The 25,061-nt window shown below is 39.6% G+C and overlaps 1 protein-coding gene across 6 annotated transcripts; it reads left to right on the top strand.

Annotated features, from left to right (window-relative positions):
• Positions 1 to 2,008: 2,008 nt before the first annotated feature.
• Positions 2,009 to 24,407, top strand: LOC132898384 (pleckstrin homology domain-containing family S member 1-like). Of its 6 annotated transcripts, XM_060939937.1 has the most exons (14): positions 2,106 to 2,167; positions 3,134 to 3,180; positions 5,439 to 5,542; positions 5,647 to 5,765; positions 6,832 to 6,966; positions 8,115 to 8,190; positions 8,310 to 8,387; positions 10,711 to 10,821; positions 10,926 to 11,029; positions 16,395 to 16,448; positions 21,681 to 21,773; positions 22,295 to 22,390; positions 22,527 to 22,659; positions 22,752 to 24,407. In XM_060939937.1, the coding sequence occupies exons 2-14, from the start codon at positions 3,156 to 3,158 to the stop codon at positions 22,809 to 22,811; spliced, it is 1,188 nt and encodes a 395-aa protein (XP_060795920.1). In that variant the 5' UTR covers positions 2,106 to 2,167; positions 3,134 to 3,155; the 3' UTR covers positions 22,812 to 24,407. The 6 variants fall into 6 exon arrangements, with proteins under 6 accessions (XP_060795915.1, XP_060795918.1, XP_060795917.1 ...); XM_060939936.1 differs by lacking the exon at positions 21,681 to 21,773 and having other exon boundaries at positions 10,908 to 11,029; positions 22,298 to 22,390; XM_060939934.1 differs by lacking the exons at positions 21,681 to 21,773; positions 22,295 to 22,390; positions 22,527 to 22,659; positions 22,752 to 24,407 and adding exons at positions 2,793 to 2,846; positions 19,288 to 20,146 and having other exon boundaries at positions 2,089 to 2,167; positions 10,908 to 11,029.
• Positions 24,408 to 25,061: the final 654 nt, after the last annotated feature.

The raw sequence follows: 25,061 nt of genomic DNA, 5'->3' as shown, positions 1-25,061 counted from the left end.
AAAAGAAAAGGCAAAAATACCAAAGCTCAGATCCAAAAACACAGTCACTACTAGGTCCAAAAGAAAAGCAAAGTGCAAAACAAAGAACACGGTACAGAGGAAACTGGAGATAAACATAACAGCACAAAGACTCCGTGACAAGAGGACTGAACTCAGGGTTATAAATACACAAACTAAATTGAACACAGGTGAAAATAATCAGGACTAAACGGGCAATCAACACAAACACAAAACACAGGAACAGTGGCGGCCTCTAGAGGCCAAAACAAACATGACATGAAAAGGAAATAACAGCGGCCTCTAGAGGCCAAAACAGTCCCAGTCCTAACAATACAGCACACCTAATATTTGGGTAAAATGTCTCTTTGCAAGATTCACCTTGACCAAACATTTTTGTTTACCATGAATAAGCTTCTGGAAGAATTCTGGTTGGATATTTCATAACTCTTCATAGTAGAACTGGTAGAGTTCAATTAATTTTTTTTTCTTGGCATGGACTTGACTTATAAGCATGGTCCATATATTTTCAATCGGGTTGAAGTCAGGACTTGTTTTAAGCTAATGTTAGCCTGCTTTATCCTCCACAACCAGCTCTGATGCGTGTTTTGGTTCATTGTCCTGTTGTAACTCCCAAGTCCCAAGTCATGTTCAAGTTTCTGATGGTTTATGCTGAAGAATTCTGAGGTAGTCCTCCTTCTTCATTATTCCATCCACTTTGTGCAATGAACCAGTTCCACTGGCAGCAAAACAGCCCCAGAGCATGATGATCCTACCACCAGCTGGTACAGTGTCCCTCTGTACATGGTCGTCATTGTGGCCAAACAACTCAATCTTTGTCTCATCTGACCATACAGCTATCCTCCAGAAGGCTTTTTCTTTGTCTGTGTGGTCAGCTTCAAACTTTAGTTCAGCTTGAAGGTGTCAATTTTGGAGCAGGGGGTTATTTCTTGAATAGCAGCCTCTTAGTCCATGGTGATCTGAACTGTAGACAGTGATCCATCAGTTTCCAGTTCATGGCAGGGCTGTACCATGGTGGTTTTCAGGTTGTTCCTGACCATCCAAACCAATTTCCTTTCAGCTGAGGGTTACAATTTGGGTTTTCTTGAAGCAAAGTGACTACACCTCACAATAACTTGGATACAATTGTTTGAACTGATCTTGGAATTTGCAGTTGTTTAGAAATGGCTCTAAGAGACATTCGAGTTGTGTATATCTGCGATCCTCTTTCTCAGATCTGCACTGATCTACTTGGACTTTCTCATTTTACTCTGTGTTGGTCAATCCAATGAGTGCTGTAAACAAACCCTTTTTATGAAGGCACAGAGAAGCTACCAGCTGTAGTCAATCATGAGCACTAGCAGGAAGTTAAGAGACCTCGGCCTTGGCAAGAGAAGAGGCATTTTGGAAGTTTCAGCAACTCTGAATTAATAATCTAAGTGAGTGTATGTTAATTTTTGACGCTGTATGTATAATTTTGACCCTATGTTGATTTCAGAAAACCCAAAGAAAATTAAAACTTGTGCACCAAATTCTAGTGTTTTTTTAATTAAAGATGTATGCTGTACAATCATTCTGCCACAGAAAAAGAACAGTTCAAAGAAATTACTGAAAGCCCAAATATTGCCGTGACATTCATATCCAAGATGACATTCATGTTGTTGTATGTAAACTTCTGACCACAACTGTATATATAAAGTAATTTACAATACAATATTTTTTAAAATGCTAAAATTCCCCCAGGAATCCCCAAATTCCAAGGTGTATTTGGGCTGCTTATTGCATGCCTCTCATCTTTAAAGTTTAATTCTCGGAAGAGGAAGTAATCTTTTAGTAATTAACTTCCTCCTGCCATTATTTAAGAGTTTAGAAAAGAGCCCGTTTATACATGCACACATACCCAATCAAATAACAGCCAAGTATAAAAGAAAACTAAATGGAGAAATACATATAGACATATACATATTTGGAGCTGAAAACCAAAATATGTTACACACATCTAGAGGGAATAGAATCATCTGCTTTTTACCTGGATGGACTGCTTACAAAGAACTGAAGTCCCACCCTTTGATGATGTCACTATGAAGTTATGAACAAATGCCTCAAGCATGTTCTCATTGTTCTTGGATGAATGCAGACTGCAGAAGACCAACGGCAATTTTTGATTCAGGTAAAACATGCAATGCTATAAAAGAATTACTGTGTGTAACATTATGATAGATTACTGAGGAAATGCAATCCGGCACTGATTGATTGCCAAGTGTACATGAAAAAAAAACTTTAGATTATTTAAATAGGTTATTTCATTTAATTGGATTACAATTGGATTATGTTCTGTCTTACTTGGTTATTTGGATTTAGTACAAACGTGTATAATCTTGTAATATAATGTTACACTCTGAGGATTCCAGAAAAAAATATATAAGCCGTAAATATAACATGTATGACACTGTATAAGTTTTCAGCTAACACTACCAAAGAGTTGTGATGTTTTGTTTATCCACCTGCTGCATTTCTTTATTCTTTTCATTTTTTATTATTATTATTATTATTATTATTATTATTATTATTATTATATAGTGATGGCTCTTACTCATGCTTAATAAATGATAATCAATTTACAATTACAGGATTATGTATATTTTCAAAAGCCTTCACTGATTAGAAAACTGTATTATAAGCCTTCAAAATCACAAACACTGCAACTAAAAATATGCTGTACATGTACTACTTATATATTATTCTGAATTATGTGAATAGCATTTGAATGTTACCAGATTATTATTTTTCACCAGGTTTTAGAATTGTGTGGTGTTTTCTTCAGAGGAAGTGACTGCACACATAACAAGGCAATGCTAATCATTAAGCTCTGTATTAAGTAATGCAGTTGTTAAATTACCCAGGCCTTGGTCACTATTGTTTCTTGTATTTTCCACTGACATGAGAATATATGAACAGATAATGAAATAATAATTTAATAGATAAATAGGTGATTCATCATTTCTCTGTATAGGTGTCTAATAACTTTGTTTCTCTTTGCTTCTTCTCTGTATTAGTAAATAATAATCAAAAAAAATAATAATCAAGCATTTGAATGTTGTGCATCACCAAATAACAGGAGTGATTTTTGTTTCAGCAAAGATTACTACAGTGCACAAATGTTCAGCAAGCTCAAGAAGTCAGGTATGTCTCTCTCACAGCTACAGTGGTGCTTGAAAGTTTGTGAACCCTTTAGAATTTTCTATATTTCTGCATAAATATGACCTAAGACATCATCAAATTTTCACACAAGTCCTAAAAGTAGATAAAGAGAACCCAGTTAAACAAATGAGACAAAAATATTATACTTGGTCATTTATTTATTGAGGGAAATGATCCAATATTACATATCTGTGAGTGGCAAAAGTATGTGAACCTCTAGGATTAGCAATTAATTTGAAGGTGAAATTAGAGTCAGGTGTTTTCAATCAATGGGATGACAGTCAGGTGTGAGTGGGCACCCTGTTTTATTTCAAGAACAGGGATCTATCAAAGTCTGATCTTCACAACACATGTTTGTGGAAGTGTATCATGGCATGAACAAAGGAGATTTCTGAGGACCTCAGAAAAAGCATTGTTGATGCTCATCAGGCTGGAAAAGGTTACAAAACCATCTTTAAAGAGTTTGGACTCCACCAATCCACAGTCAGACAGATTGTGTACAAATGGAGGAAATTCAAGACCATTGTTACCCTCCCCAGGAGTGGTTGACCAACAAATATCACTCCAAGAGCAAGGCATGTAATAGTCGGTGAGGTCACAAAGGACCCCAGGGTAACTTCTAAGCAACTGAAGGCCTCTCTTACATTGGCTAATGTTAATGTTCATGAGTCCACCATCAGAAGAACACTGAACAACAATGGTGTGCCTGGCAGGGTTGCAAGGAGAAAGAACTGCTCTCCAAAAAGAACATTGCTGCTCGTCTGCAGTTTGCTAAAGATCATGTGGACAAGCCAGAAGGCTATTGGAAAAATGTTCTGTGGACGGATGAGACCAAAATAGAACTTTTTGGTTTAAATGAGAAGCGTTATGTTTGGAGAAAGGAAAACACTGCATTCCAGCATAAAAACCTTATCCCATCTGTGAAACATGGTGGTGGTAGTATCATGGTTTGGGCCTGTTTCGCTGCATCTGGGCCAGGACAGCTTGTCATCATTGATGGAACAATTAATTCTGAATTATACCAGCGAATTCTAAAGGAAAATGTCAGGACATCTGTCCACGAACTGAATCTCAAGAGAAGGTGGGTCATGCAGCAAGACAATGACCCTAAGCGCACAAGGCATTCTGCCAAAGAATGGTTAAAGAAGAATAAAGTTAATGTTTTGGAATGGCCAAGTCAAAGTCCTGACCTTAATCCAATCAAAATGCTGTGGAAGGACCTGAAGCGAGCAGTTCATGTGAGGAAACCTACCACCATCCCAGAGTTGAAGGTGTTCTGTACAGAGGAATGGGCTAAAATTCCTCCAAGCCGGTGTGCAGGACTGATCAACAGTTACCAGAAACGTTTAGGTGCAGTTATTGCTGCACAAGGGGGTCACACCAGATACTGAAAGCAAAGGTTCACATACTTTTGCCACTCACAGATAAGTAATATTGGATCATTTTCCTCAATAAATAAATGACCAAGTATAATATTTTTGTCTCATTTGTTTAACTGGGTTCTCTTTATCTACTTTTAGGACTTGTGTGAAAATCTGATGATGTTTTAGGTAATATTTATGCAGAAGTATAGAAAATTCTAAAGGGTTCACAAACTTTCAAGCACCACTGTAATTGTTAATCTGGCCAAAAAAAAAAATTGAGCATGATTTTATATAAGTCTTAGGCACCCTATTTTTTTTCATACAAACTTTGTTATAACTTTCTACTTTATGACTTCTACATTATCGAGTCAGTACAAAAACATTTTAGAGTCCAAATGTTCGTTTTCCGGCACAAAATTAAATATTACAGAAAAAAAATGTTTGTATCAGAGCAGCATATTTCATAAGAGAGAACTTTTCAGATTAAAAAAGAAAGCATAATGAAGGCTGCTGGGTTTTGCTGCAAAATGAAGAAGCGAGTGTGACAGTCAAAGTGTCCAGAAGAATTGTGGCTGGTTCTGTAAGATGCTCAGTAAAACCTACAGCTCATTTCCTTATAAAACTGCATTAACTGTACCTGAGACTACTTTTTTTTTTAAGCAAAGGGTTGTCTCACACCAAATACTGACTTTGTTTAATTTATTATGGCTTACTGGTGTTTGTAGTAATTTTTTAATGTTGAAACATTTCATTTCAATGTCATTTTTGGTTTACAGCATTTCTTTACATGTGCCTAAGACTTTTGCACAGTACTGTGTGAGTGTGTTTTATATATGTGTGTGTGTGTGTGTATATATATATATATATCCCATCTAGCTAATCCAGCGTCCAGGTTTTATGAAGTCCCTGCAAACACAGAGGTGGTGCGCTGTGGCTACATGTACAAGTCACCCTCTCAGAATCTACTTAGCAGATCCTTGGTATGTTATATATCAGCCTTGATATGAATAGGAATCAATGTTTTAACACAACTTTTCTGTTACAAATTTTCTGTGTGACTTCTTGCTTTTGTGAACTTCTGCAGAAGTCATGGAAACGGCGGTTCTTTGTGCTCAGCAAGATGCCTATAAATCATTATGAGCTGAAATTCTTCAAGGACGAAAGCAGAAGAGAGAAACCTCTAGGACAAATCCAGCTTTATCAGTATGTACAAAATCACATAATCAATAAAACATTATTAACAAAATATAACTGTTAACAGCTGCGTATTTCAGTTGATCTACCTGCTGTATTGGTTACTTCTGAACTGTGGGACTTTCTGTACTGCATGATTATCAGATCTGGTCATGACCTTGGAATTGAGTGATTTTAGACCTTGAGCACTAATGTTTTGACCGTCATTTTTAATGACAGATTGTTCATATTAGTATTTTCATATTTTCACATCTCTTTTTCCTGCATTGTTCTTTAATGGTGGTTTAAGAGGTAAAGATTTGTAACAAGCCTTTTTTGCACATAGGGCCTCCTAATTTTAAAATGAGGTATTTAATATTTAATCAAAAAACCTGAAGAGATAAATTATTATTATTTTGTAATCATCACAGTAACATAATGAATAGAATAAAACAAATTAATTAAAATACATTTTATGCTGTTTGATATTAATGACAACCAGTTACTATTATTAATTTTTACTAATTAGTTGGCAGTAGACGAGAAGTAGAGGGATTACATGGATAGTAGATTAGGGATAAAATTAGTTTATGTTTAAAGTCATTCATATTCTGTAAAGCTGCTTTGAGACAACGTCTACTGTTAAAAGCGCTATAGAAATAAACTTGACAGTAATTCTTTAACAGAGCTTAATATGACTAGTATGCAGACTGATCCACAGTCATTATCTAATATTTCCAATTCATTTTCTAATACATTCGAACAGACCTTAATCTGAATTGTGTGGGTGTGAGTGTGAGAGAGAGAAATAATTAACTAATTATCATCAAATAAGAAAAATAAACTAACGTTTTTTTAAATTACCATGCACATAAACATGCTTACATTCCATAAACCATGCAAACAGTTTTATGTAATTTGGTTAAGGATGAGGCATTTTAAAATTCAGCATATTTAAAAAAAAAAAAAAACTTTATAAACACAATTCAAACTTGCCCCATACAAAGGAGACCCTGGATTAGAGGAGCAGATGAACTGTGGTTGGATGATGATGTCCATTAGCATTACAAAATCTTGGTGTGTTTTTTGCATTCAGGGTTTCACTGTTTTTCCGGCATGCAGACTCACACCCTATCTGGCCATGGATACAAAGGAACTTTCGATGTTCTGCATCCTGTGTTCTGTACATGAGGGTGCAAGAGCGAGAATATTTCCTCATTGGAGAAAACAGGTTAGTCATGATTCATGGCAGTAATCCGTAGACCATCTTATGTTACATTAAGCTTGGGAATGATGTAAAAACAAATGTAAAACTGTTAGGCATAAACATGTTTAGCATTAAAAAAAGAGCATATTGTTTTGGGTAGTCAAAAAATGTAAGAGATGCAACTGCAAGAGCTCAGGTATGAATACTCAAACAATATATAGAGGCTACATGGTGGTGCAAAGATATATAGTTTATCTTTGAGTAGTTAACATATTTCATGAGTGAGTGAAGCAAATGAAATAAATATTTTTCAAACACGAGAAGATAAACTTCATATCTTCATGCCACCGTGTAATGTTCTTTATATTATATGGACACATCCACACAAAAAAATACACAAGTTAATCAATCCATCCATTCATTATCTGTAACCGCTCATCCTGTGCAGGGTCGCGGGCAAGCTGGAGCCTATCCCAGCTGACTATAGGCGCAGGGTTGGCACATGGAGACAAACAATCATTCAGACTTAGTCAATTTAGAGCCACCAGTTAGCCTAACCTGCATGTCTTTGGACTGTGGGGGAAACCGGAGCACCCGGAGGAAACCCACGCGGACATGGGGAGAACATGCAAATTCCACACATAAAGGCCCCCGTCGGCCACTGGGCTTGAACCTGGAACCTCCTTGCTGTGAGGCAACAGTGCTAACCACTACACCACCGTGCCACCCCAAAGTTAATCAAAAGGATTTTAATTTTGAACCAGTTTGCCATTTTGACAACATGCATCTATTCAGTAGGAAAATACTGGGAGTGACGTCATTGGAATGAAATATTGGGAAATATGTCACTCAGATCCACGATGTATTTTGTATGAAAATACAAGTTTTTCAACACAGGAAGGTAAACTTCATATCTTCAAGCTGACATGCAATTTTCTATTTATTATATAGACACATTTAAAAACAAAAAGTACCCAAATTTATCAAAACGATTCATTGATTTCCTCACGAGTGAAGCTTTTGAAAAATATGTAGCTCAGTGTCCCAGATGTAGTTCGTATGAAAAATACAAGTGGCATATTTCCCAGTAAAACACTCATGTCTATATAACAAAAAAACAAACAAACAGTGCCTTCAGTAACAAAGTTCACTTTTTTAAATACTGTCCACAGTTGTGAGATGGACAGCTGGTTTGATGCCATATTTAAGGCTTTGAACACACCTTGCGCCTCACAGCCTGACTCAGAGGTACTGTCCACAGAATCAGGCATGAAGTCTACTTTTCTATGAAGAAAAATAATTTAACTGAAAATATACAGTGTACAGACTTGCTGATTTGAAGTTTTTTTGTTTTTTGTTTTAAATAGGACATCAGAAATAGGTCGATGTCTGAGCCTTTAAATGTGTTGCACCATGATCAAAAAGAACCTGGAGACCAAGAACAGGTGAGACACTGAACACCACTAACAGGCGATTACTAATGCCTGAGAATTTGTTTCCATCGTAGACAAAGAAAAACATTAGATGTCCCATTTGCCTTGATGCTTACTCTTGTGATACCTTAGTGTGTCTGCCATATTGCAAAGGGTCAGGAATAGGTTTTGATTTGTCTGTACTGAAGAAAGTTGAATTGACAAAGTACGAGTGATCTAGACATATAGGTCCTCTGCCGCCTAGAAGATTCTGCCTCACAGATCCGGGAGCGACAGTCACTGACTCAGACACAGCTGTTCAGAGAGGTTTCTCAGTTTACTGAAAGATAAACATGATAAAGTAGATATCCACATTCAAGAATGTGGTGAAGGTGTATGATTGATAGATGTGATCACAGGAAGCCGTGTTGTCAGAGTGTGAGAGGGTAGCTTCACTGGGTGATGGAAAATTACTGATCAGTGTAGGGTTATGAAAAACAGAGAGCGGCTGTCAGAGCAAAGATACAGTTCAAGGATTTAACTCAAACTAGCCAAAACAAGTTGCAAGCATGCTAAACAAATACCTCTATTAGTCAGCTTAAACTGTAACCTACTGCCTGTCTATTAAGAGATGCTGGTCCCAAAAGGTAAAGTTGTTTGTAATCCGTTTTATATTCAATACCATTAAAAAAAAACCTCTTTTTAACAACCATCAAAAATCGTTGCATAGGTAAACGGTGTTTTGTAGGTGAATAACCCAAGCTTTCTGAGTGTGTTTAAATGGATAGTGTGAGTGGCACATCCAATTTCTCATCTCATCTCATTATCTCTAGCCGCTTTATCCTTCTACAGGGTCGCAGGCAAGCTGGAGCCTATCCCAGCTGACTACGGGCGAAAGGCGGGGTACACCCTGGACAAGTCGCCAGGTCATCACGGGGCTGACACATAGACACAGACAACCATTCACACTCACACCTACGGTCAATTTAGAGTCACCAGTTAACCTAACCTGCATGTCTTTGGACTGTGGGGGAAACCGGAGCACCCGGAGGAAACCCACACGGACACGGGGAGAACATGCAAACTCCACACAGAAAGGCCCTCGTCGGCCCCGGGGCTCGAACCCAGGACCTTCTTGCTGTGAGGCGACAGCGCTAACCACTACACCACCGTGCCGCCTACATCCAATTTCTGTCAAATTAATTTTCAAGACACAAATAATCAATTTAACAATTTTATAACAAAGAAAATATGAATACATGTGAATAAAAACATAGTTACGCAACAGTGACATGGAATCTTGAATGTGAAAAGAATGCAAGCTGAAAAGGATATTGGCTCTGATAAGTACACACAACGGCTTTTGTTTACAAAGATGGGTCTTGAAATGGTGCCACTAAGAAAAATAACAGAGCTTTTGCTCTGAACCATATGCAGCTTGTTTGTGAAGGGCATTGTGAGGAGTATAATTTGGGACTGGGTGGATATTTTACATTACATTACAGGCATTTAGCAGACGCTCTTATTCAGACCAACGTAGCACACTCAAGGGCACTTCAGCCATTCCTGCTGGTCCAAGGAATTGAATCAGCAACCTTTTGGTCCCAAAGCTGCTTCTCTAACCATTAGGCCATGGCTTCCCCCCCCAGTTATGAAACATTTCAATTAAAATGTTTTTAGGGTCGACTTGTCTAGGGTGTACCCCGCCTCTCGCCCATAGTCAGCTGGGATAGGCTCCAGCTTGCCTGCGACCCTATAGGACAGGATAAGTGGCTACAGATAATGGATGGATGGATGTTTTTAGGTTTTTTTTCAGCCTCAGAATTTGCTCTTAGTGAAATTTGATGTGCTACCTCACACTATTCTTTTAATGTTATTCACACATCTGAATCTGCGACACTATTTAAAATCGGTCTAAGCCTAATTATAATATTTTCGATTAGATCCCAGGACAGTTCTATTTTAAATCACTTAATAAAGATCAGCTATAACAAGACTGTAAGTAAGAATTACATAAATCCACAAAGTAAGCTTTATGTACAGTTATGAACAAATACCATTACAACATATTTACGATGAATGGATCAAGTAACCTACTATAGACATGACTCCAAGTTGATCATCACTTGAAAGAAAACAATTTGAAAAGTCATCTGTTTCTGTCATTTGTTAATCTGTTCCTGGTATATGGGGGGTTTCTCAATTCAGCTTGGTGATGTATAACTGAAAATAACTGCACAGGAATGTTGGCAACGTGGCTATGGAGTGGGCAGACTTTAGTAGACGGACTTCAGATTATATAATTACTGGGAATTTCATTTGCATTTTCTGATGGGTATATTGCTTTTTTTAACAGAATGAAACTGATCCAAAGCCATCATCCTTTTCAAGACAGTCTGCCCCCACATTCATCAACATGCAGCGCTCCCACTATGATTATCCAAAGAATTACATGATGACATCACAAGTAGGTTCTACTTCACCTACACACACACACACACACACACACACACACACACACACACACACATATAATATTTACATATAACAAAGTCATTAACATCTTCTCAGTCTCTGGAAAGTGAAGACACTGATGACGATGAGGAAGATGAAACGATAAACAAAGACAGTGAAGCTGAAGAAGACAACAGCTACTACATGGACATGGAAAGTGTGTAAGTTCCTCCCTTTCCTTTTCTGAAAAAAAAGCAAAAAGCAAATGTTACATAAGAAATAAAACACAGTGGGGCATACTGTTATAGGAAAGAATCAATGATGGATTGGCATAATGCAAAGTTTATTTCCAATAATAACATCCTCATATGTTTTATTTCTCTTATACCACAGCCAGGGCCGGATTATGGGGGGTCTGGGCCCCGGGGCCAGGAGTTCGCAAAGCCCTCCCCACACACACACACACACACACACACATACAAAGGCTACTGAGGTTGCAAACTAGCAGAGGGCAACATGTGAATGAAGTAAATAAAGTGACATGTGAACATACTGTATGTTTAGAACATTAAGGCATACAATGTTAGTGATTAAAGATATATGTATTGTGTCAAGAAGTTAACAAGGAAACTGATTAGGATGTGTCAATAATTAAGCCATACCTAAGGAATAATTCATTCTAGGCTATATAAGTCCTTTGTAAGGATGTTTGTAATCAGAGGGCTCTCTTCAGGGGCGTCGAAGTAGGGGGGAAAGTGGAACTCAGTCACCAGGGCCCTACGTATCGGGGGGCCCCATAGGGAGTCAGTTTTTTTTTTTGTAGGGGGGTCCATTTGAGCTAGGTCCATAGGGCCCAGAATTTGGTGCTACTCTTAACAGCACGCTTTCCTGTTAGGGCTCTCTCTAGGGCCCCCAGATTGCCAGAAGTCACAACCCTTAGCAGGGGCTTTCATAATCATAGGATCCTCTGAAAGCATTCCCCCTACTTCCTTGAACCCCTAGTTGGCAGATGTTACGGCCTCAGGAGTTTTCACGAGAGGCACTACAGCAGGGCCAGGGGCCCTCTGATTGCCGTCCCCCGCCGCCCACCAACCCACCCCTTCCCTCTGTTTTCTTCAGATATGCCCTATAACAGTGTAAGTAGTCATAAGATCCTAGAGAATAGAGGCCCTCTGATGTCACAATTGGCATCGGCATCGCTATGGGCCCCCCCGGGCCCCTGGACCCCTTGGGCCCCTGGGCGCCAGCCCCACTGGCCCAGTCCGTAATCCGGCCCTGACCACAGCACTTCAATAACTATTACAAATTTTATTTTTGAAAGAGCAACAGGTCATACTGTTTCTCCATTTCTTCTGTGAAACGAGTTAGATGCTGTTATCACTTACATTATAACAACTATAAATATTTATTCCCTCACTGTTAGTAAAATGAAAAATAAATAAATAAGTAGTTTGTCATGTTACAGAGAAGAAGTCATCTGCCCTGAAGATTTTCCTGTCTGAAGTCCTGAAGGGACAGTGTTACCCCAACTGTTTACCCCGAAACAGTGTTGACACTAGAGACGCCTTCAAAAAAAAACGCTAAAAGACCTTCCTTACAGAAAACCTCACCATATCAGCAATTACACAAATTTTTAAGTGAAACTTCTGTCAAGTCCCTGCGCAAGATGTTACTATAGAAATCATAACATGTTGGAATGAGAGTATTAATATAAACCTTGTATATACAAAATTAAGCAACACCTAACCGTTTGAACATTAAACAGTGCTGTGGTATAATAATAATAATAATGATAATAATAATAACCACCTTTATTTATGTAGCACTTTTCAAGCCAGGCGGCACAAACTGCTTTACTTCATGAGAAAAATAAAATAAATTAATTAATTTAAATTACATTAAATTAAAGCAAAGGCATTCCAGAAAAAAATAAATAAAAAGAATGATGTGCAAAATAGAATAAAAAAAAACATTAAAATAAATCATGAATTAAAAAAAACATTTAAGAATCAAAATAACCAATAAAACCTGCTTCACATGAGCTGTATCCTGTTGTGGGCCAATTACTAAAATCTCTGTTTTGTCATTCTTAGGCTGAAGAAAGTTAGAGGACATCCAGTTTCTCAGATCATTAATACAGGCTAAAAGAATTGATATGTTAGCCACATTTCTGGGATCCAGAAACAGGTAGAGCTGTAAATCATCAGCATAACAGTGGAAGTTAATATGCCACATCACTGGATGACACGTCCAAGAGGGAGCGCATATAGAGAAAATAAAATTGGACCTAAAATTGAGCCTTGAGGTACCCCGCATGTAAGGGTGTAGGAGGAAACCTCCTTATCAACAGCAAAAGTTCTGTTAAATAAGTATGAGGAAACTCAGGCCAGTGCCATCCCAGATATTCCCATCCACTGTTTTAATCTACTGATCATTAGGTCATGACTGATGATGTCAAACACAGTAATTAAATCAAGGAGAATTAATAGAGAAGTATTCTAAGCATCTTCATTCATTAAAGCCTCACCTCACTCACAACCTGCTGTATGGGCTGCTACGGGCGGTCTATGGTAAAAAATTTGGCAAAACCGTGCTTGAGACTTGTGTGTGTTCATCACCGTAGAAGGTCACAGACTGCCCGTAGAGACTTTTGGTCCTGCACATGCAAATTCTACGGGCCTTGCGACAAATCAAGAACGCATACACTACGTACGGGACCCGTACTCCTTTTGTACGCCTGAACCAAGTCAGCAGCACAGATAGTAGGGGCTTTTTGTGATGACAGTAAGACTCATGAGTGACGCATGGTCATTGTATGAGTGACGTGCCTCAGAAATACTACACAAGTATTCCACACTTGTTATTTGTACAGCCCACAAGACAGAAGTGCATCTCACTTTCTACCCCTATGTGTGGTGTACATGCAGCGCACGTGACCTGCACGCGACACGAGGGGCAAGACTCTGGGTATATATATTGGGGAGGAACCAAGGAACCAATCGTGTAGCATTGTAGAAGGGAAGAAGACCATCTCATTTGCTGTTTTTACTTGAGTATATGTTAATTTACCATACAAACGTCAAATAATAAAACATGAGTATAAGGGAATAACGCATTTTATTACACTGTAAAAAAAATCCCAACTAAATAGCCCAACAGTTTGAGCACTGAAACACACTTTGATTCCGAGCTGCTGTCCTGCTCCTGCTGAGTGGTGGGACAGGGTGCTGGGATGTCCTTGTCCTCATCATTGAGCATAGCACAATGGCCTGACAGCGATGATGGGGTTGCACTGTCCTCACTTCTGGGTGTTGTTAGCTGAAACATACATGAAAATCAGCATATATAATATTAATTACATAAGCATATAGATACTGAAATGAATGTTTAGAGCATGTGTGAAAATACCTGTGAAAATACCTCTGGCAGGGTGCTGGGCCTTCTGCCGGCTTGAAGGCACAGCATACTTCTCCCTGTCTGTGCAGGGCTCGCCAGTGCTGCTACCGTCATCATCAAATTCTTCCTCCTCCTCCCCCTCTGCTCAGGCTGGGTTAATTCACTTTTGCTTGCTTCTTCTTGGGTCCCATTTTCTAAACTTTAAACTGAAATTTTTTTCCCACAAAATATCCAATGTTCTTCAGCCAAAAGGCAGATGCAGAATGCTGCAGACATGCTGGTTTTATATCCATTCCTGGCTTGCATCACTCGCAAGTTATGAGTGATTGTCACGTGCTAATCACACGCATCACGCATGCTTCACAAGTGCAGCCCGTACTCGTAGTGCAGGAAACTGGTAAAATGCAAGTCACACACTCCACACTCATTGAACACACACTGATCACACGCGTCAGATATACGCTTTCCATGGGCTAATGGCGCAATTTTTCCTACGCCTCGAGGAAGTCAGGTGTGCAACCTGTACTTGACAAGTACTTTGCCCATACTTCTCCCCCAAACTTTCCCCCGGGTTCACCGCGACCCTGTGGCACGGCTGCGAGCTACCAAACCCTGCGACCCGTGCGTGTCCAAAACACTTACGGCAGGTTGTGAGTGAGGCTTAAAATGTCATTTGTAACCCTAAGGAGCATCATTTGTGTACATTTCTGAAACCAGACTGAAATTTCTCAAAAATATTATTGTCCTTGAAAACCTCCAGTACCTGCATTGCAATGACTAACACGTTAGATAGAAATGGGAGTTTGGAAACGGGCCTATAATTATTTGGGTCTGACTGGTCAAGGTTAGGGTTCTTGAGCAAGGGCTGTACCACAACAGTTTTAAAACAGTCAGGAACCACACCAGTAGCCAAGGAACTATTCAGAATAGATAAAGTCGGGGCTGCTAGGTCACTCACTTCTTTGAGCAGCCGAGCAGGTATGACGTCTACAGAATTAGATGTTGATTTAAGTAGATGCAATAGTTCAATGAGCTCATACTCAGAAATAGGTCTAAATGAACTCAGTAAGACCCTTTCTACACATTGTACCTCATTGTAAGACTGAGGATGCACAGTAGAACTTAATTTTGTCCACTTTACCACTAAAAAAAAGTTAAGAAATCTTAACACTCGAAGCCGCTGTTTGTCGAAAAAGATTAACAAGCTCATTAATAGTTTGAAACGAATACCTAGGGTTGTACCTATTGGCATGAATAAGTTGAGAGAGATACACTACCCTGGCAGTTTTAACAGCTGCATTGTAAGATGCATGTTGCTTTCAGGGCTCTTTCAGCCCTCCTATGTTTTCACAAATCCAAGGGGATCTCATATGTTCTGTCCCTGACTTAGTTCGCAAAGGGGCAACAGAGTCTAAAATTGAAACACATCGAATTCATCCACCAGCTGTGAAGCATCAGTTGAATCCACAGCCATCAGGCTAGAGCATATAAGGTTCCTCTTTTTACACACACACACACACACACACACATATATATATATATATATATATATATATATATATATATATATATATATATATATATATATATAAGTAACCTCCTGGGAACCAAGAAAAAAATGTCTCTCAATTTCTCTTTTGTTGTGATTTCCTTACTAGGAATCTCTCAGCAAACCTCCTAGTCACATGATATATCATTGGAAAGCTCAGCATGTACTCTTTACAAGACACCAGGATTCAAGTGAATAGCTTGAAAGAGGGTGTGCACGTAAAGCAAATGTCAACTACAGATGACACAAGTCTATGGGTTGTTTCTCAGGAGGAGATATGTGTGTGTGTTAAAAAGAGGAATCTTTTACACTGTAAAACATTTCAAATTGATGTACATACATTTTATATACATACATGTATGTATGTATGTATGTATGTATGTATGTATGTATATACAGTGTGTGTATATGTATGTATATATATATATATATATATATATATATATATATATATATATATATATATACACACACATACACACACACATACATACACACACACACATACATACACACACACGCATATTATATATATGTATACGTGTGTGTGTGTATAAAAAGTGCTGTATTTTATACAAATCTGAATTGACATTTTTTTGGAATTATCAAAATTTTTCACAAGTTTTCATGACCACACACAGGAGAGAGGTGATAAAGCAGACTCAGCAAGAAGACGTCTTGTTTCCGCAAACAAAGTAAGTACAATGTGGTGCCCTTTTGTATTGAGGTGATTATTTAATTATTTGTTCATTTCAGGATTCATTTGAATGTTAAAGACAATGTTTTGTCATCATTAAATCAGCACTGTAGTCAATCCAATGCATTCTAACTACTGTAATTCTTAACGAGGTCTTACTGGTTCCATGAACACTTCTTTGCTTAGTAACTGATAAACTTATGCTTGTTTATCAGACAACATATTAACTAAAACATTTCTGTTTGTGTTTAAAGAGGGGGTAATTAGCAGAACCTGTCCAACGAGTCAGAGAGCGGTATTCAATGACGGGAACTTGACACTGAACTTGCATCCTCATACCGATGACATGACATTGTTTGCTTAATCAGTGTATCCATTTGTTTGTTTAAGATGTTTCAAAGATTTTACTCAAAAAGGCAAGGCAAAAATCCTTTAACCCATTAGAGGATTGGTCTCTAGGAAAAAAATAATGTAAAAATGAATTTTGTTTATGATCACTGGTTTAGCTCAGTGAAGTCAATGGTTTGGAATGTTTGGATTACATATTATGCAGTACATTGGTGCTTGAAAGTTTGTGAACCCTTTAGAATTTTCTATATTTCTGCATAAATATGACCTAAAACATCATCAGATTTTCACACAAGTCCTAAAAGTAGATAAAGAGAGCCCAGTTAAACAAATGAGACAAAAATATTATACTTGGTCATTTATTTATTGAGGAAAATGATCCAATATTACATATATGTGAGTGGCAAAAGTATGTGAACCTCTAGGATTGGCAGTTAATTTGAAGGTGAAATTAGATTCAGGTGTTTTCAATCAATGGGATGACAATCAGGTGTGAGTGGGCACCCTGTTTTATTTAAAGAACAGGGATCTATCAAAGTCTGATCTTTACAATGCATGTTTGTGGAAGTGTATCATGGCACGAACAAAGGAGATTTCTGAGGACCTCAAAAAAAGCGTTGATGATGCTCATCAGGCTGGAAAAGGCTACAAAACCATCTCTAAAAAGAGTTTGGACTCCACCAATCCACAGTCAGACAGATTGTGCACAAATGGAAGAAATTCAAGACCATTGTTACCCTCCCCAGGAGTGGTCAACCAACAAAGATCACTCCAAGAGCAAGGCGTGTAATAGTCGGCGAGGTCACAAAGGACCCCAGGGTAACTTCTAAGCAACTGAAGGCCTCTCTCGCATTGGCTAATGTTACTGTTCATGAGTCCACCATCAGGAGAACACTGAACAACAATGGTGTGCATGGCAGGGTTGCAAGGAGAAAGCCACTGCTCTCCAAAAAGAACATTGCTGCTCGTCTGCAGTTTGCTAAAGATCACATGGACAAGCCAGAAGGCTATTGGAAAAATGTTCTGTGGACGGATGAGACCAAAATAGAACTTTTTGGTTTAAATGAGAAGCGTTATATTTGGAGAAAGGAACGCACTGCATTCCAGGATCAGAACCTTATCCTAGCTGTGAAACATGGTGGTGGTAGTATCATGGTTTGGGCCTGTTTTGCAGCATCTGGGCCAGGACGGCTTGCCATCGTTGATGGAACAGTGAATTCTGAATTATGCCAGCGAATTCTAAAGGAAAATGTCAGGACATCTGTCCATGAACTGAATCACAAGAAAAGGTGGGTCATGCAGCAAGACAACGACCCTAAGCACACAAGTCATTGTACCAAAGAATGGTTAAAGAAGAATAAAGTTAATGTTTTGGAATGGCCAAGTCAAAGTCCTGACCTTAATCCAATCAAAATGTTGTGGAAGGACCTGAAGCGAGCAGTTCATGTGAGGAAACCCACCAACATCCCAGAGTTGAAGTTGTTCTGTACAGAGAAACGGGCTAAAATTCCTCCAAGCCGGTGTGCAGGACTGATCAACAGTTCCCAGAAATGTTTAGTTGCAGTTATTGCTGCACAAGGGGGTCACACCAGATACTGAAAGCAAAGGTTCACATACTTTTGCCCCTCACAGATATGTAATATTGGATCATTTTCCTCAATAAATAAATGACCAAGTATAATATTTTTGTCTCATTTGTTTAACTAGGTTCTCTTTATCTACTTTTAGGACGTGTGAAAATCTGATGTTGTTTCAGGTCGTATTTATGCAGAAATATAGAAAATTCTAAAGGGTTCACAAACTTTCAAGCACCACTGTATATAAGAATTATTAAACCTTGTACACTGGCAAGGACAATTGGGTCAGATCAGCTCAAACAGCAGGTGTTGTGGGATGTTCCTGGTATGCAGTGGTTAGTACCTACAAAAAGTGGTCCAAGAAAGACAACTGGTGAGCCAGTGACAGGGTCATGGGTGCCCAGGGCTCACTAATGTACATGGGGAGCAAAGGCTAGCCTCAAACAGAAGAGCTACAATAGCACAAATTGCTGAAAAAGTTAATGCTGGCTATGATAGAAAGGTGTCAGAACACACAGCGCATCACAGCTTAATGTGTATGGGGCTGTGTAGCCACAGAGTTCCCATGCTCACCCCTGTCCACCAGCAAAAGTATCTACAATGGGCACGGGAGCATCAGAAATGGACCATGGAGCAATGGAAGAAAGTGGCCTGGTTCTCTGAATTGCATTTTCTTTTACATCATGTGGATGGCCAGGTGTGTGTGTGTGTTGCTTACCTGGGGAAGAGACAGCACCAGGATGCACTATGGGAAAAAGGCAAGCTGGCATGTGATGCTCTCGGCAATGTTCTGCTGGGAAAAACTGGGTCCTAACATTCATGTGGATGTTACTTTGACACGTACCACCTACCTAAACATTGTTGTAGACCAAGTACACTCCAGTATTCCCTAATGACAGTAGCCTCTTTCAGCAGGATAATGCACCCTGCAAAACTTGTTCAGGAATGGTCTGAAGGACATGACAAAGAGTTCAAGGCGTTGACTTGGAGTTCCAAATTCCTCGGCTCTCAACCCCATCGAGCATCTTTGGATTGTGCTGGACAAACAAGTCCGATCCATGGAGGCCCCACCACACAACTTACAGGACTTAATGGATCTGTTACTAACGTCTTGGTGCCAGATACCACAGAACACCTTCAGAGGTCTTGTGGAGTCAACAGGTCAGAACTGTTTTGGCAGCACAAGGGGGACCTACACAATATTAAGCAGCTGGTTTTAATGTTATGGCTGATTGACATATACTTACAAACAGTACTGTAACCACATTGTTGCCATCCATGAAAGAAGCAAGATTCCCTGACCTCCTGAATCCCATTTAACCTCTGAAGATGTTTCATAGTAGTCTGGACTGAAATGCCTGAGATGCATAGCTTCTTGTACAGAACTTTGATCATTTTATCACGTCTGCATGCATTGGCATTCAGGGTATGCAGCACGCGCCTCAGGCTGTAACTTGCGCACAGCACTGCACTCAAGCTCATTATGACTAATTGCCATGCACCTACTATTGATCAGAACACAGTGTTTGCATATAAGGACTCTCAGAACACAGACTTTGCGACATATATGCTCTGTACCCTGTGTCTGACGTTACCAAGCCATGACTGCTGTTTTGTTACTCTGGTTTTCAACTTTGTTTTCCCGACCACACATTGCCTAACCTCTGCTATTCTGTCTGTGCCTCGCATGAACATTGCCTGTTTCTTGACTCTGCTTTTGCCTGACATTTTGGCTGTCTGCCAGAGTGTTTCTAATAAAACTCTTTCAGCACACCTGTCTACCATCCATCACATGACATAATTACCTCCGCCAAGGAGGTTATGTTTTCGGTAGCGTTGGTTTGTTTGTTTGTTTGTCTGTTAGCAACATTTACGGAAAAAGTAATGAACGGATTGCTCTGAAATTTTTTCCAGAGGTGTGACTGGGCACAGGTAACAATCCATTAAATTTTGGCGGTGATCCGGATCACCTTCTGGATCCCAGATTTTTTTTAAAGGATTAATTTTTTCCCCATTAAAATGAATGGGTGCGCGACGCAAAAAACAGATTTTTCCTTCTGTAGGCCAAACCGTAAGGTGTAAAGTCATGAAACTTAGTACACTGATAGAGGAGTGGACCCTGATTGATTTCATCAAGTTTCATGTTGGTACGTCTCACGATCTAGCGCCACCAACTGATCACAGTCTTACATGCGTTCATGCACGTAACGTTTGATCCGTATGTCCGATTTTCATAAGTCTGGTGCCATTGGAATCCTTGGAGCTAGACGATTCCAACGCACCTTATTACGTCATTCTCTGCCTAATTAGATTTTCCGCCATTTTGAATTTTGTCCAAAGTGAAGGTAGAGTGACCCTGGCCGCATGTTTTGTCCGATCATCATGAAACTTAGCACGCAATCTCCAGCCCATGCCTAATGAATGATATTCGTTTCGCTCTCATATGTCAAAGCGTTCGCCCATGGCAGCCAATCAAAATCGATGGCGAAGCCACCAAACAGGAAGTGAGCTCATATCACGGAAATGCTTTGACATATCAAGACCATATTTAGTAGCATGACTTTGGACACCATCCAAACTACCCTCATCAAATATGGTGTCATTTGGCCTCTAGGGGGCGTCACAATTAGCAAAAACATATTTTGGCTCATATCTCAGAAAATCTTTGACGTATCAAGACCATATTTGTTGAGATGACCTTCGGCGCCAGTTCATGTAACCTCATCAAATTTGGTGTCATTTGGCCACTAGGGGGCGCCACAATGAGCAAAAACATGTTTTGGGTCGCATCTCTTTACGGATTTTTTCCAATATTTCACTTCGATGACGTCACTCCCAGTATTTTTCCACTGACTAGACACACATTGTCAAAATGGCGAACCTGTCCAAACTTAAATTTTTTTTTCTGCATTTTGTTACCTTGCCCAGGATGGAGTCCACCAGGGGGCGAGGTATTGTTTTCAGTTGGGTTTCTTTGTTACCGCCGCCAAGGAGGTTATGTTTTCAGTAGCGTTGGTTTGTTTGTTGGTTTGTCTGTTAGCAACATTACGGAAAAAGTAATGAACGGATTGCTCTGAAATTTTTTCCAGAGGTGTGACTGGGCACAAGTAACAATCCGTTAAGTTTTGGCGGTGATCCGGATCACCTTCTGGATCCCAGATTTTTTTAAAGGATTCTTGGTGGAGGTCTGCGCTCTCCAAGTGCTTTTCTAGTTTGGAATTATGTTACTAGTTTTGAGTTCTTTCCTCTTAGCATTCACTTACATCAGTCTAAGGAGTAATGACAGAAAATATTTTGTTCTGTAGTCTGGAAGGAAATAATGTTTCGGAGAACTCATTTCTCTACACTGGCAATGAAGATAGCAGCTCCACTGCTCTGAACTGGCAAATTTCACCAGGGAGATGAGCAAAATGCAGATGACTCCAGATAGTCTCATCTCATCTCATTATCTCTAGCCGCTTTATCCTGTTCTACAGGGTCGCAGGCAAGCTGGAGCCTATCCCAGCTGACTACGGGCAAAAGGCGGGGTACACCCTGGACAAGTTGCCAGGTCATCACAGGGCTGACACATAGACACAGACAACCATTCACACTCGCATTCACACCTATGGTCAATTTAGAGTCACCAGTTAACCTAACCTGCATGTCTTTGGACTGTGGGGGAAACCGGAGCACCCGGAGGAAACCCACACGGACACGGGGAGAACATGCAAACTCCGCACAGAAAGGCCCTCGCCGGCTGCTGGGCTCGAACCCGGACCTTCTTGCTGTGAGGCGACAGCGCTAACCACTACACCACCATGCCGCCACTCCAGATAGTGAAACAAGGAAATATATTTCTGACTTTACAAGAATTATGTAAAATGCCTTCAGATATTCAGAATGAAAAGCTGTCTTAATGATAAATATGTGCATTCCTCAGTGAAACGTTCGTTCCTGTGGAGAAGGAAATTTGTGTTAGTCAAGACGAGCTGAAAAACAGTGTGATCTTCTCAGAGGAAACAGGCAAACTATGGTACACAACTTGCTAAAATCTTCACACAGAGTTTAGATAATACTGATGGATCATTTATTCATCTTGACTATGATGCATAAACTCAAGTTACTCCAAATCCTCAGGTGCTAAAGCTATGTCGTATGTTCTTTGGCAGCGTGTCCAGATGGAGGTATACGCAATCCTCTGCTCCTTTCCATGTGGGTGATCAAATCCTAGCTATTAATGACTTGCTTACTGACAGTCTGGTGGAGTTGCAAAGTTATCTGAAGAGGCTAAGTAAAGATCAGGTATGAGTGCATATCAGATTAGGGAAGTGGGTTAAACCTTTTATATCTCTTGTTACTGGAAGTGTGCTTAACTTCTGTGGTCTCTCTTGCAGGTGAAACTGACTATCCTGAGACAGCCAGGGTCCCAACCCTTAAGTGCATGTTACACATAGTGTGACCTCTGCTCTGATTCTGTGCACCTTCCTGCACTGTTCATTTGAAATACAGACGTGCTGGACATGTGCTCAATCAGGCATCCTAACTGAGCAAGTAGCAGCATAATGCCTGGGAAAGTTGTACAGTGCTGTTCAAGAGACTATATTCAAAACAACCCAAAATAGTTTGTTGATTTATCTTCTGTAATACACCTACTAAATATGGTCTAGGACAACTGCTGGGTTGATATCATTGCTCCGATACAGAAATTACCAGACTCTAGCTATCTGGGACTGCAGTTACTCTTCCTGTACTTGATCGTATTTCCAACTTACAAAATACACAAAATTATCACCTTCATAGATGTACTGGAGAAACAAGATGTAATATTTTGATATGCTGTTTACATTCTAGAAGAATTATACCTGCATTTAAACAAATTAAAACCATATAGCACACAACTGTGTATGATGACTTGTGTTCAGAAATTGTGTGTGTCCACAAGGGGGTGGCACAGGGTTCTATATTAGGTCCCCTCCTATTCATTATGTATATAAATGACGTGAGTCAAAATGTGTCTGATGCAAATATGCATTTATATTCCGATGAGACAATCATTTATTGCTGTGGGTCATCCCCTACTAATGCTGTTGAATCCCTGCAGAAGGCCTTTGATGTGATCCAGCACACATTTCTGCAGCTAAAATTAGTACTTACCGCGGACAAGACTAAACAAATGTTGTTTTCAAAGCCAAGGAAGGGACTGTTAAACATCCCCACAGTATTCATTCTTGAAGGAAATGAAATAGAGGTGGTCCACTCGTATAAATATCTTGGTATCCTGCTTGATGACACTCTGACATTCAAAGCCCACATTGAAAATCTTGTTAAGAAACTTAAACTGAAGCTGGGTTTTTTATTTAGAAATAAATTTTGTTTTTCTTTTGATGTTAAGAAGCAACTTGTCACTACAACCTGTTTATCTATTTTAGACTATGGAGACTTGTTGTACATGAACACTTCAGCTCAATGCCTGAGTAAGATTGACTCTGTGTATTATGCTGCCCTGAGGTTCATCACTAATTGTAGGGCCTTGACCAATCACTGCGAACTATATTCCCAAGTCGGATGGCCGTCACTGTCTACCAGGAGGCTGACTCACTGGTATACCTTTATATACAAGACAATACTTGGACTACTGCCACCCTACATCAGTAACCTAATCACACTGAGGAACCTTGACTCTTATGGCCTGCGCTCCAATGATCATTTGCTGCTCTCTGTCCCATCTGTCCGCACAGAGCAGGGAAAAAGAGCTTTTGTTTTCTCTGCCCCCACCACCTGGAACAAGCTGCAAAAGGACCTAAAAATAAAAGAACTTATTCCATTGAGTGATTTTAACTACAGACTGAGAGCACTTGAGACGGCGTCCCTGATTTGTAACTGTTTTAAATGATTTTTTTTTCTTTTAAATCAGACTCCTGTAAATTGTAATTTTAATTTTGTAACCTGTGTTGCCTCTTGGCCAGGACGCCCTTGTAAAAGAGATTATTAATCTCAATGGGTCTTCTCTCCTGGTAAAATAAAAGTTAAAAAAATAACTGCTGCTTAAACAGCCTCAAATCTTGGTGTTTGCCTCAAATCCATAAGATCTTGGACAAATTATTTTGAGATTCTGGTCCATGTTGAAATAACTGCATCCTGCAATGCTTGCAGATTTTTCAGGGTCACTTTCATGTTAGAAATATCCTGTTCTGCCACATCCCAAAGGCTTTCTATTGACTTCAGATCTGGGGACTGGGAAGTCCACTGAACTCGTGGTCATGTTCATGAAACCAGTTTGAGACAACTTCTGTTTTGGGACATTGTGCATCATCATGCTGGAAGTAGCCTTTAGAAGATGGTAAATTGTGGCCATGAAGAGATGCACATAGTCAGCAACAGGCTTAAATAGGCTGTGGCATTCAAGCAATGACTGATATTAACAGGCCCAAAGTATGACAAGAAAACATTCCCCATACCACAAGCCTGGATTGTTGACACAAGGCAGGTTAGGTCCATGGATTCATGCAGCTGGCATCAAATTCTGACCCCACCATCTGTGTGACTCAGCAGAAACTGAGATTCATCAGTCTAGGCTTCATTTCTGCAAGTGTCCATTTTTGATGAGCCTGTGCCCACTGCAGCTCAGCTTTCTGTTTTTGGCTGACGGAAGTGGAACTCAATGTAGTCTTTTGCTGTTATAGCCCATTCATCTCAGTGTTTGA

This window comes from Neoarius graeffei, chromosome 14, assembly GCF_027579695.1.
Source record: "Neoarius graeffei isolate fNeoGra1 chromosome 14, fNeoGra1.pri, whole genome shotgun sequence".
NCBI lineage: Eukaryota > Metazoa > Chordata > Actinopteri > Siluriformes > Ariidae > Neoarius > Neoarius graeffei.
Note: the sequence above shows the minus strand (reverse complement) of the source record. Positions and strands in the feature narration are given on the sequence as shown.